The 15,295-nt window shown below is 34.8% G+C and overlaps 1 protein-coding gene across 5 annotated transcripts in view; it reads right to left on the bottom strand.

Annotated features, from left to right (window-relative positions):
- HGF (hepatocyte growth factor) overlaps nt 1-15,295 on the bottom strand; it is a 69,092-nt gene that overhangs the window by 28,574 nt on the left and 25,223 nt on the right. Inside the window, exon 8 of one of the 5 annotated variants that reach the window (XM_073238931.1) lies at nt 4-15,161. The exons of the other annotated variants lie outside the window; for them this stretch is intronic. Within the exon in view, the coding sequence (XP_073095032.1) occupies nt 15,151-15,161 (11 nt within the window). The 3' untranslated portion in view covers nt 4-15,150. Of the gene's footprint in view, nt 1-3; nt 15,162-15,295 lie in introns of those variants that run through there. 5 annotated transcript variants of the gene reach the window in all.

Below are 15,295 nucleotides of genomic sequence, written 5' to 3'. Positions count from 1 at the left end.
TTGGTAAAAATAAATATAAATTTAAATATTTCAACCTATCATCTGTCTATTAGAGTTCAATTGAATTTGCATTCCTATGATCATAATAATTGAGCAGAATAAAAAATCAATTTATCATTCATTATATTATCTCACTCAACCTAAGGGAGTAAATTAACATGGTGGACACTACTGTGCAATTTCTCTGCTTATAAGACAAAATCTTCTAGCTTAGCTTTATCTAGTTTGAAATGCATCATCTAATAGCTCTTAAATTTCCTTTATCTATCTACTCATTCATTAACATTAGATGTAAAATATTAACATTATTTAACTTTAACTTATTAATGTTAAAGTACCACAAATATGTTTTTTAAAGATAATTTTTCTTCCTTTAGAAATTAAAAACATCTTTGAGTAATATAGTGACCAAGTAGGGAAATTACAAAGCACTTTGCTGTAAATTTAGCCTTAAAAAAACAAGAAAAGGAAAATTAATGTTAGTCTAGAGAACAGTTATCAAAAAAATTCAATTATCATTATTACTTTCTTCATTCTAATTTTCCTTTCATTCAATTGCTGAATTATTATATTCTTAAAAAATTCTGTAGAATCATTTTATTGAATAAAATTTATATATGCTGAATACAAAGTATTTTCTATTATCTGACTCAGAATCTGAATGTCTAATAAATATATACTATAATTTATATATGCTGAATATACAATATTTCTGAAATGACTATATAATTATTCCTAAAATTAGTTGGATTAAATACAGACAAAATTGGTAATGGTGTTAACCATGATTTTCCTCTAATATAAATATATTCTAAGCTGATATGTTAATTTTTCTTTTTATTCAATTTGTTAGCATTAAAAAAAAAAACAAATAAGTTGTTCCTAGGCAGACTTATTTCTTAGTCCAACTTTTTTCCTAGTCCAACTATGGTGCTTACTTCATGAAATCATGAAAGTTTCAGTAACAAAGAAAAAGAGGTACAAAATTAAATTTTACCATAACTTAGACTCTCTTTTTGTCTTTAACGTTTAGTCACTTTAACTAAAAGATTCTGGAACAACTAAAATTCATATACCTTCTCTCAAGACATACACGGAAATGTTTGTAGTTCAATAGAAAAAAAAATCAATGTAAACTCCCACTTACCTTTACAATCTAAATGGTCATTCAAATTGCCTCTGGATAAAATTCAAGTTGACACCCTCTAAGACAGTTCAAGATTTGAATAGATGTCTTTGGTTCATCCATTCTCAGTTTAATGTATCATTTCTCCAAAGGAGAGCTCGGAATTAGACATGCCTTCAAAGGCTATGAATGTCTATAAAAGTATTCCATATTAAATAGTGTTTAGTTCTTTTAAAGAGGCTCTTTTCTTACAAATAATCTCTACCTTATGTGGCTGAATGCTTTATTTCATTGAGCTCCATGCAAACTAAGTAGAGCCTAAGTTTGGAAGTATTTGATGCAGTGTTGGGAAAAAAGAATGATTAATTAGTGACAATCCAAACCACTAGAATATACTGTATATTCAGATTTCCACAAATTGCCCTTTAAATAACTTTTCTACAGCTCATTTAAAAATACACTTTTATTTCTTAAGTATCTACTTTAGGTAATAGAAATGTGGCTCAAAAATATCTTTAGTTAAAAGGATATTCAAATGAAGTTGAGAAAATGTTCAGCTATTGACCTATAAAGTGGTCATTGAGAATTAATAACCTATAGAATTAATAAATGTTGATATTGGTAATATATAGAGATTCAGGAAGATCAAATATTATTGGTGAGAGAAATGACTTGTGTAGAAAAACTTGGTGCTGGTTAAAAGTCTTTTATGATTTTAATATTATGTAACATTCTTTGATAATAGAAAATAAGTTGGATTCCATAGGTCCTGAGGAATTACATCCCATTAAAACAAACGTCACTAAGCTCCTATATTTCTGATGATTTAACTGTTAAACAATTTGAGGAGACTGAGTGTATGGGAGTAATCTTTAAAAGTTGATAACTCTAAAACAGATAAAAGATCAAACATGTACTGACATATTTCATATCTAGTTACAAAATAAATGAAAGAATACAAAAACAAATGTCTTAAGGAATCCATCAATTCATTAGCTTAATATTTTAAGAAGAAAAGTTCTGATTATTCTACTTATTGGGCACAAACTTATGGGCAGCAAACTATGACATCAGGTAGAACTCAGAACCCAGACAATGGGAGGGTCAGAGTTAGGGCAGCCAAAGAAAAACACTTCCACTGATCTCACAGGCTTCACTGCCTATCTTCGGTACTTCTGCTCTCTTATTTTACTACTTATTTGTGTGTGTTTTATCTTGCTTATTAGTGATGCAGTTTTCTCAAGCATTTCTCTGGCAATGTAGCATGAACCTGAAAAAGCCAGTCTTGAAGAATCCCAATGTCAATCAAGGCCACTTTTGACTAGATGTTGGCCCATCACATCTCACTGAGAACCTAGTTTGAGGCCGAGCCCATCAGAGAGTAACACCTCTGCTCCTTGGACATTGGTATGATTTGCCAGATACCAACCATAACAATGAAAATAGGAAATAGATATTCAGACATGATTAAGGATTTGGTCATTATTTAGTGGAATTTCTAAATGTGGAAGCAGGTCTGAGGCTGTTTCTTCTACTGTGTGAAGGTAGCTCCACATTATAAAATTAGCCCTGTTTAAGGATGAGAGAGTAAAACCTCTTGCCTATAAGGCCAATATAAAATTAAATAGGTATTATATAGAGAGTGTGTTATTAGGCAAAGAGTGATTGGAGTTTCAAGGTAATTTTTTTATAAATACCTTTTTCAAAGTGATGCTTTTGTAGAAATGACCAATGACAGTAAAAACTTGAAATAATACATAGAACCTTAAAATCAAAAACATTTTATATTTTTCATTAGAAAAGCTACAGTTAAAACAAGCAAATATTATCATAATTCATTAGAAAATAAATACCTGGGAACTTGAGTGAAAGACTGTAAGCAACCACATGATTATCAGAAAATATTGAGGAATGATACAATTGAAAAGCTAGTAGAATGTAAATATTTTCCTAATTCAAGGGCAAAGTTTTCAAATTTTAGGAGTTTCTGTGAAAAGAAATAACTATATTTCAAAGTCAAAGGAAAGACCACTTGTATAAGAAATTGAGGAAAATATACCACCCTGATTGATCCACTAAAATTTCACTGTCCAGTTCAGAGACCTGAATTGTTGGTACTAAGTTTGTACCCCAACTACAGTTTCCCAATAAGATTTAATTACAGAATCTTTCACTTTTAAAAGTAGCAATCATAAAATCCTCATTTAAATTATGTTGAAGAGTTTTCCTTTACACTTTCATTAAGATATTTAAAAATCTATGCTATAAACTTATCTTAAGGAACCACTAAATATTCACTAAAAGATGAAATAAGTTAAAATGGTTAAAAAAAACTAATTTTGAATTTTGACTAAATAATTTAAATCATTTAACATTCTAATTTGGAGGAAGAAACTGAAACCTTTTGAAACTGCAAAAATTACAGAACACAAAGGATTACTGAACATCAATAAAAATACAATGTTATGCAGAACAAATGTAACATTCCATTAAGCCTTGCTATAGACTGTTTGTGTCTCCCCCAAATTCAAATGTTGAAATTCGAAACCCCAATGTGATGGTAGTAGGAGGCGGAGCCTTTGGGAGGTGACTAGGTTATAGGGCAGAGCCCTCATGAACAGGGTTAGTGCCCCCATAAAAGAGGTGCTACAGAGCTCCCTCACCCCTTCCACCATGAGGAATCTGCTGATACTTGATCTTGCACTTCCCAGACTCCAGAACTCTGTGAAATGAATGTCTGTTGTTGATAGCCACCCTGTCTATGGTATTCTGTTATGGCAGCCTTAATAAAACAAGCCTTATCAAGATATAAAGAATCTAAATAATATATATTTTTTTAACTTTTATTTTCCCCCTCCCTTTACTTTTATTTTAATAGGTATCTGTAACTTTGAAATATATAACCACAAACAACTTGATAGTTTTATTTATTCTTGTGTTTTAATTCAATGAAAATATTTCATGTGATTTTAACTACAGACTAACAGAATTCAGATATTTTTTTAGCTAAAAGCACCCTCAAAGTTAATGCATCTATATTTATTCCACTTGACATTCAACTGCTTAAAGTGACCCTATAAACTAAAACTACATAATTTTGGTGGCAATGTATAGAATGAGTAATTTAGGCCTAAAAAGATATATTATTACAACAAAATAACCATATAGTTTTCATCAATAAATAAGTTATTACAAGACTTCATGCAGCTGTTTAATACATATTTTTAATGAAGCTCATGATGAATGATTTGTCTATAGACCATTTAACTGTGATATAAATGTTTGATCTTTGCTGCCTATGTACATACTTTTCAGACAAAACGAATTATTCATGAACTGCAATAAAATAGAGTCCTTCAGCTGTCCTACTCTATCAATATCAAAACATGGTGCAAAAATGAAACAAATCTCATGCCAATTGATTTAGGAAGGCCATTAAATATTGATAAAACTATTCCTTTGTACTTAATACTTAAAATGGGACTGGAATAAGAGAAGGTTTTAGAGTCTCCAGTGGCCAAGTGAAGTGTTAAAGATGTACAGAAAAATCCCCAAATATCAGCTGAAGCTGATCAAGATCAGCCAAAGCAACATGCTTTTAAAATACTGCATCCCACTTACACAAAGATTTTTACAAGTATGTCTGCGAAGCTCACACTGAAAATACTAGGAACTCTTCTGAGAAGTCCTCACAAATAAAACATTTTGCCAGGGGTGTCAACAGTAGCCACCCTTTGGAGGCAGATGCAGTGGCCTATGAATGAAAGAATGTTTTTCCTTGATGACACAGTTTTCTATTTGGAACTGCTTTGAGAAAAACATTTGCTATTGAAATTTTTCACTATCCTGTTCAAACATGATCAAATGCAATGGGTGCCTCTTGGAACGTTAATTTTATTTTGCTGTTGTGAGCATGATCTGATTGTTATATTTGCTATGGAGTTTTAATATGTGAATAGATTTTTTGAAAGAATGAACATTAACTGTAATGTAATTTTGGGGGACAAATGTCTTGCTCCCCCCGACAGAAAGAGACTAGTAGACTAAGATGACTAATAAAAAATTTGATCCATTCTCTCTGTGAAAGTCTAGCCAAGATGAACAGTGACTGCATTGGGATATGGGTGGGGACTTGATAATATGGGTAAATATAGTGACCACATTGTTTTTTCATGTGAAACCTTCATAAGAGTGTATATCAATTATACCTTAATGAAAAAAAAAAAAAAGAAAGAAAGTCTAGCCGAATCCTTGCAGAGACCACATAGTCCTGATGGAGGTTGGTGAATGGCAACTGGATAACGTGGGTGCTCACGTATATTGCAGAGAGCCACACCCAGGGATCTGCAAGCTTTACATGGACGATAAGTAAATCCCTACATTTACAGTCCTTCTTTCGCCTTCAAAATCTAGATCACCCAGTAGTGGTAAGATATTGTTGTTCTTTTGCCTATAGCTTAGAACACATTGCTTCACAGTCTATCGGACAAAATACCTGATTGTTCCTTGGAGCAGTTCAACCCAACCCATTTATTCCCTGCTACTGAAGAGCAACTAACAAACGATTTACTTTACATGCTCCCTGGAGATTGGGAACAGTGTGTAAAGCTACTCTTCCATCAACAGACTTATACTCTTTGTGCCCAAAGGGCATGATCAGGCTCAATGTAAATTTAAAGAGCTTCTTGTTTTAAAATGAACATGAGAATGTAGTATAAAGACCTCCAAAGTACAAACTTCAAATTGCTCCTAAGTTTGCTCTCCATGTGAACCTAGGATTCTTCTCTGAAACTCTTCCCTGGTCTTTATCCAAGCCTTTTCTGGTATAAAATGCTTGAAAGACTGATGAAAGGCCTTCAATTCTATACTCTTATTCCTTAGAAGACAACTTGGAAAAGACCTCTTAAATGCAAGGCATTTCCCTTGAGAAAGAATATTGATGGCATTGTTTTCTCCTGACTCAGAATATAATGAGATTTTATTTCTGTTAATTTCTATTCTGGCCTTGGATGTTAATAAAATTCAGAGAAATAATCAGCTTTCTTTGAGAAAGAAAATGATTTTCTAAAATATTTAATTTTAAGAGGTTAGATATTCTCTTAAAATGATTCCAGTGTACACCAATTACTAGGAGGAAGGATTCTCTTTATGTATTACTCATGGCACATACCTGTATTAATCTGCTCAGGATGCCATAACAAAGTACCACAACTGGGTGGCTTAAATCACTGAAGTGTATTTTCTCACAATTCAGGATGTTGGGAAGTCCAAGATCAAGGTGCCAACCAATTGGATTCCTGGTGAGGAGCCTCTAATCCATCCTATCAGATTAGGGTCCCATCCTTATGAATTCATTTAACCTTACCTCCTAAAAGGCCTATCTCCAAATATAGCATTGGAGGTTAAGGCTTAAATGTATGAATTTGGGAGGGAGGTTGAGGATGCAATTCAGTGTATGGGATGCAATTCAGTCATAACAATACTTTAAATAGAACTCTTCACTGTAAAGAAATCTGCTCAGGTCACATTTCTGAACTGGGGCATCCTCAATAGGTATAAAGTTTCAGTTACACAAGTAAGTTCTAGAGATCTACTGTAAAACATAGAACCTGCATTTAACAATATAGTACTGTATACTAAAAAAATTGTTAGGAGAGTAGATCTCAAGAGTTCTTACTACACACAGAAAAAAGTGAGGGTAACTTTTGGAGGTGATGAAATTGTTTATTACCTTGGGATAATGGCTTATGGGTGTATCTGTTCAAATCCATCAAATTGTATACATTAAATATGTGTATTTTTTAATGTCAATTTCACCTTGATAAAACTGCTAAAAAATAAATGGCCCTGGAAACTATATATTGAGATGGAAGTTTGAAAAATAAGAAGGAAAAGAAAGAGAAAGAGAAAATTAAGGTAAACCATGACAAGTCTGGTTTATTTTATTGATAAAGAAAAAGCCAATATGTCAACAAGCAAAAAACAAACAAAACTAGCCCAGGTAAGCATGAAACCCAAGGGCAGGTTGAGGTGATGGCATGAACATAAGAGGCAAATCTTCCTTGTTAACAATGTCTGAGAAAAGCCAAGTTTTCACATGAGAATCAAGAAGCATAGAAAAAATTCTGGGAGACACAAAAGGAAGTGAAAAACTACACTGTATAGGAAGATACCATTCATTCATTTAACAAATATTTGCTGAACTCCTGTCATGTGCAAGGTGATGTGCTAAGCACTATTACACAATAAAAGACATGGTCCTCACTCTGTTGAAGTTTACAAATATTGATACAGCTATTAACTAAATAATTTAAAATATAAATGTAAAAACCAGACTCTGCAAAGTAGATGAAAGGAGAAGTTTATGGTGATACAAATACATAAGAAGGAATTTGACCAAGTCAGAGAAGTCAAATGAAGAAATGATAACTGAGGAAATTAAACCTGCATTGAGATTTGAACAACGAGTAGCTGTCAATTGGTAAGGAAGGAAGGGAACATTTTTCAAGTCAGAGGAGGTGGCGGAGTTGAAGGAACTATAGTGAGAATATGGAAAATATGAGGGAAGAAAACTATTCTGGCTGGTACAGAGAGCATGGTGAGAAATATGGCAGTGTGTGAAGTTAGAGACACGGCAGGGCAGAGGAAAAGACGGTTTTGTTTTGTCTTTGTCCTAAGATTAAAGGAAATCATTGAAGGGATTTTAACTGGTGTGTGTGTGTGTATGTGTGTGTGTGGTATGCGCTAGAGATGAGGAAAGTTATTACTCAGATTTTTAAAAATATTATTCTATTTACAGTGTGGGGAGGGGATTGAAGGGGAAAACTAGTGAATATGGATACAGCTCCTCTCAGAGGGTCATCCAAATATTCAAGATGAAAATAATACTCTCTTGGATAAAGGAAACAGTGATGGAGCAAAATGGCCAGATTTGAGAGGTACATGAAAATAAAATTGACAGGTCTTGATGATAGATCAAATGTGAGGAGTGAAAGAAAGAGCACGTCTAGGATTATTCTAGGCTTCTGCATTTTAAACTATATAAATGGTGGTACCAATCATGCAAAAGAGATCTTAAAAAGCAGATTATACCATTCTATAAGACAAATGAAGTAAATCATAGGACAAGATAACAAATGATAGAAATCAATCTCCAAGCAGGTAAGTTGTTAACGGTGAGAAGTGAGAAGTAGGAAACAATTGAAGTAGCCAACAGATATGTTTTAGTGTATTCTAATGGGACCACATCAGACTTACATGCCTGACATGCCACAAAATATTTGTTCTCAGAGGGACACCTGGGGTTCCACAGCTCCATTCATGAACCTAGATCAAATCTATTTTTATGACAATGCTAAGACATCATTTGCCCCTTCTATAGTGAAGTTTTCAGATACTCTTGATATATGATATCCCCAAAGACTGAATGGAAAGATAAATATGAAACACTCATATATCTTCTTCTAATTAAAGCAACATAAGAAATTTGCAAAACATACGAATTTTTGAAAAATCTAAAACCATTTTCCCTATTTTTCTGAAAAATATAGTTATTTTTCACTTAAAATATATTACACTTATTAACATCTAATGAGCTTATTACCTTTAACAAAATAAAAAATTTTAAGTTTATGTTTTAATTTCCAATACAGCAAATATTCATTTGTATAACTCACCCAGTCAGTTTAGGGTTTCAATTATGTTAAAGAGTGTAAAGATAACTTCAGTCCAAGAAGTCTGTGAGAAACTGATTTAAAGAATCAGAGATTTTCTGAGGGACATTAACCACAAGATAGCTCTTTAATTTCAAGTGCTATTAAAGTTCATTTCAGAAGAATTGATTAGTCCCAACCAATAATACTATTTCTCTCTGAAAAGCAGCGAAGTAATCTATAGTACAAACTTACTTAGCATATGAAGTTATTATAGGGGAAACTCTAAGTAAATCAGTGCTGTAGATCCCCCTTATCCAGGGTTTTGCCTTCCGCGGTTTCAGTTACCCAACATCACCTTCTGACGCAACGTTAAGAACATCAGCTGTGGCCTAATTGTAAGTCACAGTGTCTGTGTCACTCCCCTCAGTTCATCTCATCACGTAGGCATTTTTCATGATACCATCACAGGAGGAAGTGTGAATACAGTACAATGACATATTTTGACAGAGATAGGAAAAATGCATTCACATGACTTTTATTATAGCATATTATTAAAATTGTTCTATTTTATTTAGTTATTGCTAATATCTTACTGTGCCTAATGTATAAACTTTATCATAGGTTTGTATGCTTAGGAAAACATATCGGATATACAGGGTTCAGAACTATACAGTTTTCAGGTATACACTGGGGTTCTTCGAACATATCCCCCTCAGAAAAGGGGGGACTGCTGTACTTAATTCAGGCACTATATAAGACTTCTATCTTGTCATATGTTTGCAGTGCAAAGGTCAGTCTGTGGAGTACATTTGAAAGACGGCCCTGGAATTTTTATAGGGATGGAATGATGAGGAAAAAACCTTGGCTGTTGGGTTCTCCCAGACCACCACTTCAGAGTACAGCTACAACCGTTCTGCTCACTCAACTCAGACCTTCTCAGGGTAACTTGGTGAAATGATTCATTCTGTGGGACTCAATGACCACACCTCAACATGGAAATGATGAACCAGAAAAGAAACTGAATCTGAGTAACACTGACCCCTGAGATCATTGATTTCCACATATTCATGTTACCTGAAGGAAGACCGGAAGAGAAGAAAGAGGAAAGGAAAAGAGTGAGGAATGACTCTGCCCCAAGGACAGTTGACATTCAGGGATGTGGCCATAGAGCTTTCCCAGGAGGGGTGGGAATGTCCTGGAGACCCTGTCCAGAGGTCCTTGTACAGTGGGGTGATGTAGGAAATCTACAGGAACCTGGTCTCCCTGGGTGAGGATAACTTCCCTCCAGAAGTTGGGGTCTGCCCATGAATGTCTTTGAATTTTCCCCTGTGCGCCTCTTGAAAGCCCCCACATTTCTGTATGGAGATCAAAGCCCTGTTGACTCTGAAATGAAACGGTTTATAATGTGGCATCTGGACTTTAATCTTTCCCTTTCTTCAGATGATCTGCCCACTTCATGGGGCAGGTTCCAGAGCTTAGGTATGCATAAAACTTTATGTCCAACTTAAAACATCCAATTTCTTTCTTCCTGTCCATGTGCTTTTGATTCAGTAATTCTTGGAAGAGAGCTGGATATCGGCATATTATACTGTTTCTATAAATTCAGAAGGGGCCAAATAGGTATACTATTCCTATGAATTCAGAAGGATGAATTTTTTAGAATGTTTTTCAGCTTTATTGAGATACAATTGTCAAATCAAATTGTAAAATAATTTTTTTAAAGTTGTATAGCCAGAATATCTGTGGACTGCTGCCATTTGGGTAGACATTACCTCCTGAGTCTATGGTATGAAGGATGACTGAGAAGCCCTCCTGTCTGGACGCTGTGCACACATCTGTCAGGTGATGAACCATGTTCATCCTTCACTTTCAGTGATATGCTGATTATAAGATTAGAAGGTTGGATACAAAGTGACAAGAACAATTTGGGGGTCATTGAGCTTTTTAACAAACAAAAGAAACAGCACTAATCAAAACCTTGAGTCTGAAGGGTGTAAATATCCCCAGGTCAAGGCAATGTCAACTTTCACTTTACTAGTCAGTGCTCAAGCTCTGAAATTTCAATTTTATCATAGGCTTTCGTTTGTTTTCTTAACTTCTATATCCTAGGCAACTGGAAAATCATTTGCCATGTAAGAGCTACTTGGTAAATATTTATTAAATGAATCATATAGGAAAGGGACAAACAACCCCTTTAGTTTTCTCTGTATGCTCCCTGGGATTGCTGCTATGCCAAGGCTTCTGCTATCACTACTTATGGCTTTGCATAACCTTCAGAGAAGACTGAACTTAGATGTGCTCTAATCACAGACACCAAGCACCTGCATCTCAATATAAGCAGAGCTAGCTTACTGTCTTTCTCCTCCAATTTATACAGGCCTAAAATATGCATTATCTATGTCCAATAACCTAGGAGATATTACAGACTTTTTTCTATCTCATTCCCTACTACACCCAATTTGTCATTGTAAACTGAACATTCTACCTTTTTAATATTGTTCATGTCCTTCCTCACCTTGTTATTCTCACTGCTTACTGCCTTAATTCTTTATTGCTTACTGGTCTGTTAAAATCAGCTCTTATCAGATCCACCTGCTTCTTCCTCAACCCTCTACCTGCCAATACCTCAAAATGTATTATAATTCTGCATCAGTGGTCTTAAGATGTTGTTGGTTTCTATTTAACTCTACTTTTTGTTTTTATTTTATTCTATTTTCTCCTGTTGGTAAAAGAATTTTGAAAAATATTCATATTCCCTCTCATGTTTTTAAGTTGACATCTATACTTTTTATGGTAAATTTAAATATATGTGAAAGATGTGATTTCTAGCATACATTATTGACATTTTTAAACAAAAACATATTATATATTTTATATGAATTTAATGAACTCTAAATACCACAATGATGTGGTACCTCCCTGTTTCTGGATAAAATATGCATTACCAACTTTATTTCCTCGAATTATTTTCCATTCCACTCTAACTATAGAATGTTAGTTCAATGTAATATATCTTATTTTATCTTGTAGAGTCTTTTATTCCTTACCCCATCATACTTCTCTGAAATATTTTTAGGTACTGAAATTAATTTTTTAAATTTCTTGTCACCACAAAATTCTAAGAGATATACATACACTAGATACACACATGTGTACACACACATACACATATATTTATATTCCAGACAGAGTTTATAATTAGTAGTAGTACATGACATGATAAACAGCATGCATATATAGTATTTTCAAAGGTTTCTTTGTTTAGTATCCCCAAGGTTTTTACACCCCAGGACAATGTACCACACTAAAATTTAGGAAAGATGGGAGTAAAGTATGGAAGGGTGGTTGTAAATGGGAAGGTAGGATGTTGAACTTGACTGACTCCTTAGGAACGTGTGCTTCTCAAGAGGGGGACTTTGGGGGAAAAAAATCACATGGAAGTAGAGGAACTGGAATTTGAGCCCTTTAAATTACTGTAATTTGAGCCTTTTAAGTTACCAATGTCCATAAACCCCTAGGAGATATGTCCTTTGGGTTTCACAGATACAATTTGGAAACTACTATTATGGATCACAAATCAGAGAAGACCACTCTCCCTTGCTTAACTTGTCAGTGTTTCTCATGACAATCTTGGGCTACTCACAGATCCTACTTGGTCTGCCTTGCAAAAACCTCATCTCCTTCTACTTCTCTGTCTTCATGCTATCCCTACCCGCATCAACCAAATTAGCATGTCTTGAATACTGCACTGCTGCTCCACCAAGCCGTGCCTGTCCACACCTTTCCTCCCTGGCCTAATCAGCCATTTTGTGGACCTGAAATAAAGATTCTTGGTAGGAGATGGAAAATACTATTAGGTGTTAAATAAAGGTGGCAATTGTGATTTTCTAACAGTTATTATTTGATGAAACAAGAGTTTGAAAACCGCTTTCAATCTTAGAGAGGATAAGTGACACATTCATCAGCTCTGTTATTTTCTTCAAACATGCTGAAACTCAGAATTAATTCAAGCAGTCAGGTCTTAGAGATAACCAAAAAGCTTATTCAAGAATCAAATGATACAAATAAAAGTGATAACCAATATTCTGTTACAGCCAGTACATGTAATCATGTGTGGTGCACAGATTCCTCATATGATCCCCAAGATTCCCACCTACTGGTGTATGCTCTGTATAATCCCCTCCCCTCGAGTATGGGTGGAACTTGTGGATAAGACAGGAGAGCTGCTCCTGTGATTAGTTTATGCGGTACAACAAAAGTGAAGAAATTTGCAGATGTAATTAAAGCCCTGATCCACTGACTGTAAGGAAACTAAAGGGGGATTACCCTAGGTGGGCCTGACCTATAAGGTGAGCTCTTTGAAAGAGGATATAGAGGTCGTCAGAGGCTCAAAGTAGCACCTTCCTGTAGGTGTTAAATAAATGGTGGCAATTAAGAAAGCCATCCTGTTGGCCTTGAAGTAAACTGCTGCATTTCAAAGAGGATTATGGGGTAGGAAACATCAAGCAGTTTCTAAGACCTGAGGACCTCAGCACTACAACCAGAAGAAACTGAAATATGCCAACAACAGGTGACCTTGGGTTGGTATGCTGAGTCTTAGAAGAGGCAGTAAGTCTGGCGGGCACCTGGATCACAGCCTTGCAAGGTCCTAAGCAGGGAACCCACCCAAGTCATGCCTGGACTCCTGACCCACAGAAACTATGAGATAATAAATGTGTGCTGTTTTAAGTTTTTGGTAATTTGTTATACAGCAATAGAAAACTAATATGCAGTTGAAATCACCACTTAATTTCTTAGTTTTGCATTATAGGCTTTACTATAAATATAAACCTAAATATCTGGAAGATGTTTATTCATGAAATGTTATTTATTATGCTTTCCAGGATTCCAGAATGATAACTTTGTTTCATTCATTTTATTAAAAATGCAGTTACTATATATAATTATACAAACTAAAATCTGTCCTGTAATGAAATACTTCTGAAGTATTCCCAAAGCTCAGATAATTTTAATGTTAACTACATGGATTTGGCTGACAAATTCTACCACCATTTTCTTAGAATGAGCATTCTATAAGCAACACCCTCTATTTAAGAAAGCCATCAGAATTATTGCATATTAGTCACATAATTAGCCAACTCTTCTTAGGACAGAAAAGAAAATGAAATAATTTAATAGTTAAGAAGTGTCATATTCATTCTATTTCTTTCCTCTCTTAATGTCTTAAAAATAGCCAAAGACTGGTTGAGAAATAAAGAGGAGGTCAATACAGATTTTGTGTGTGTGTGTGTGTGTGTGTGTGTGTGTGTGTGTGTGTGTGTGTGTGCCACTTACAGGGTGAGTGTGAGTGTGTGTGTGTGTGTGTGTGTGTGTGTGCTTGTACTAGTTTTATTCCAGAGATGATTTATAAGAGTACCTAAAACACAAAAAATGGAAGGGAAACAGTTGGTTTATTGTACCTAAATGATCTAGAAAGGTGGAAAGATTAACAAGATTTAAAAAGTCAATGAGTGAAACTTACCCACTCTATATAAACACTGTCACAGGAGTCATCTTTTATTTTAAAGGACCAAACAGATGATTCAGTTGCCTTGGGACACTGCTCACATTGACAGCCTGCCGGATTCTGTAGTTATTTATTTCACATATGCCAGACACATCCCCTTTCTGTGTGCTTTATTTGAGTCATCCAAAACATTCCCTTGTATTAGTGGGTCTAAGTGGGGTGAGATTTACTCCGGCAGTATCATAGTGTAGAAAATAGTTAGGTTTGTTCAAAAGAATATCCCCATGGTGCTGTCCTATGAAAGACCAGTACCTACCTGACCATATCCTTGTAACCATCAGTACCCGTGATATACCTGATCTTATGTAGATTGTCCTTACATATCTCTCTATACATACATATCTTTACATCATCAGTCCAGTTTGTAACATTATTTGCCTAACTAAATTCATCCAATTCTACTGGGCTTAAAGCATTTTAGGATCTAGTAAAAAAAAGTCATACCTGTACTTATAGAAATAAAAGCACATCTATATCTAATTATTATCCAGTATTATTTCAAAGAAGAGTAAAAATGTGTGAGTTAACCATGGAGGATATGACAGCAGATGTACATGGATGTCACCAAGCAAGGGAGAAAAGCTTTTATCACAAATTCAGGAAAGTTGGGTAAAGGCCAGTATATGGAAAAGGACTGTAGGACTACCCATGGTCTGAAATAGAATTCAGGCTGTGTATTGGGACAGCCAGAGAGGTCAGGAGCAGCTATTAGAGATTGAAGATGTGTGTGAAAATCTCTCAGACATTATTCTTCATTGCAGCCTCTGTCATTCACCACAAGAGGTTCACAGTCAGTTGACTGCTCATGTTATGTCTGGAAAGGAAAAGTAGGGAAAAGATACAGGACTGGAAGGTAAAAATCTAAGGTCCTAGCTCCCTAATGACATTATGATACTGCATTTGGTTCCTGATCTTTTTTTCCCTCTGTGGATTTTTTTTTCCTCTTTC

Source organism: Manis javanica, chromosome 6 (assembly GCF_040802235.1).
Source record: "Manis javanica isolate MJ-LG chromosome 6, MJ_LKY, whole genome shotgun sequence".
NCBI classification, from domain to species: domain Eukaryota; kingdom Metazoa; phylum Chordata; class Mammalia; order Pholidota; family Manidae; genus Manis; species Manis javanica.
Note: the sequence above shows the minus strand (reverse complement) of the source record. Positions and strands in the feature narration are given on the sequence as shown.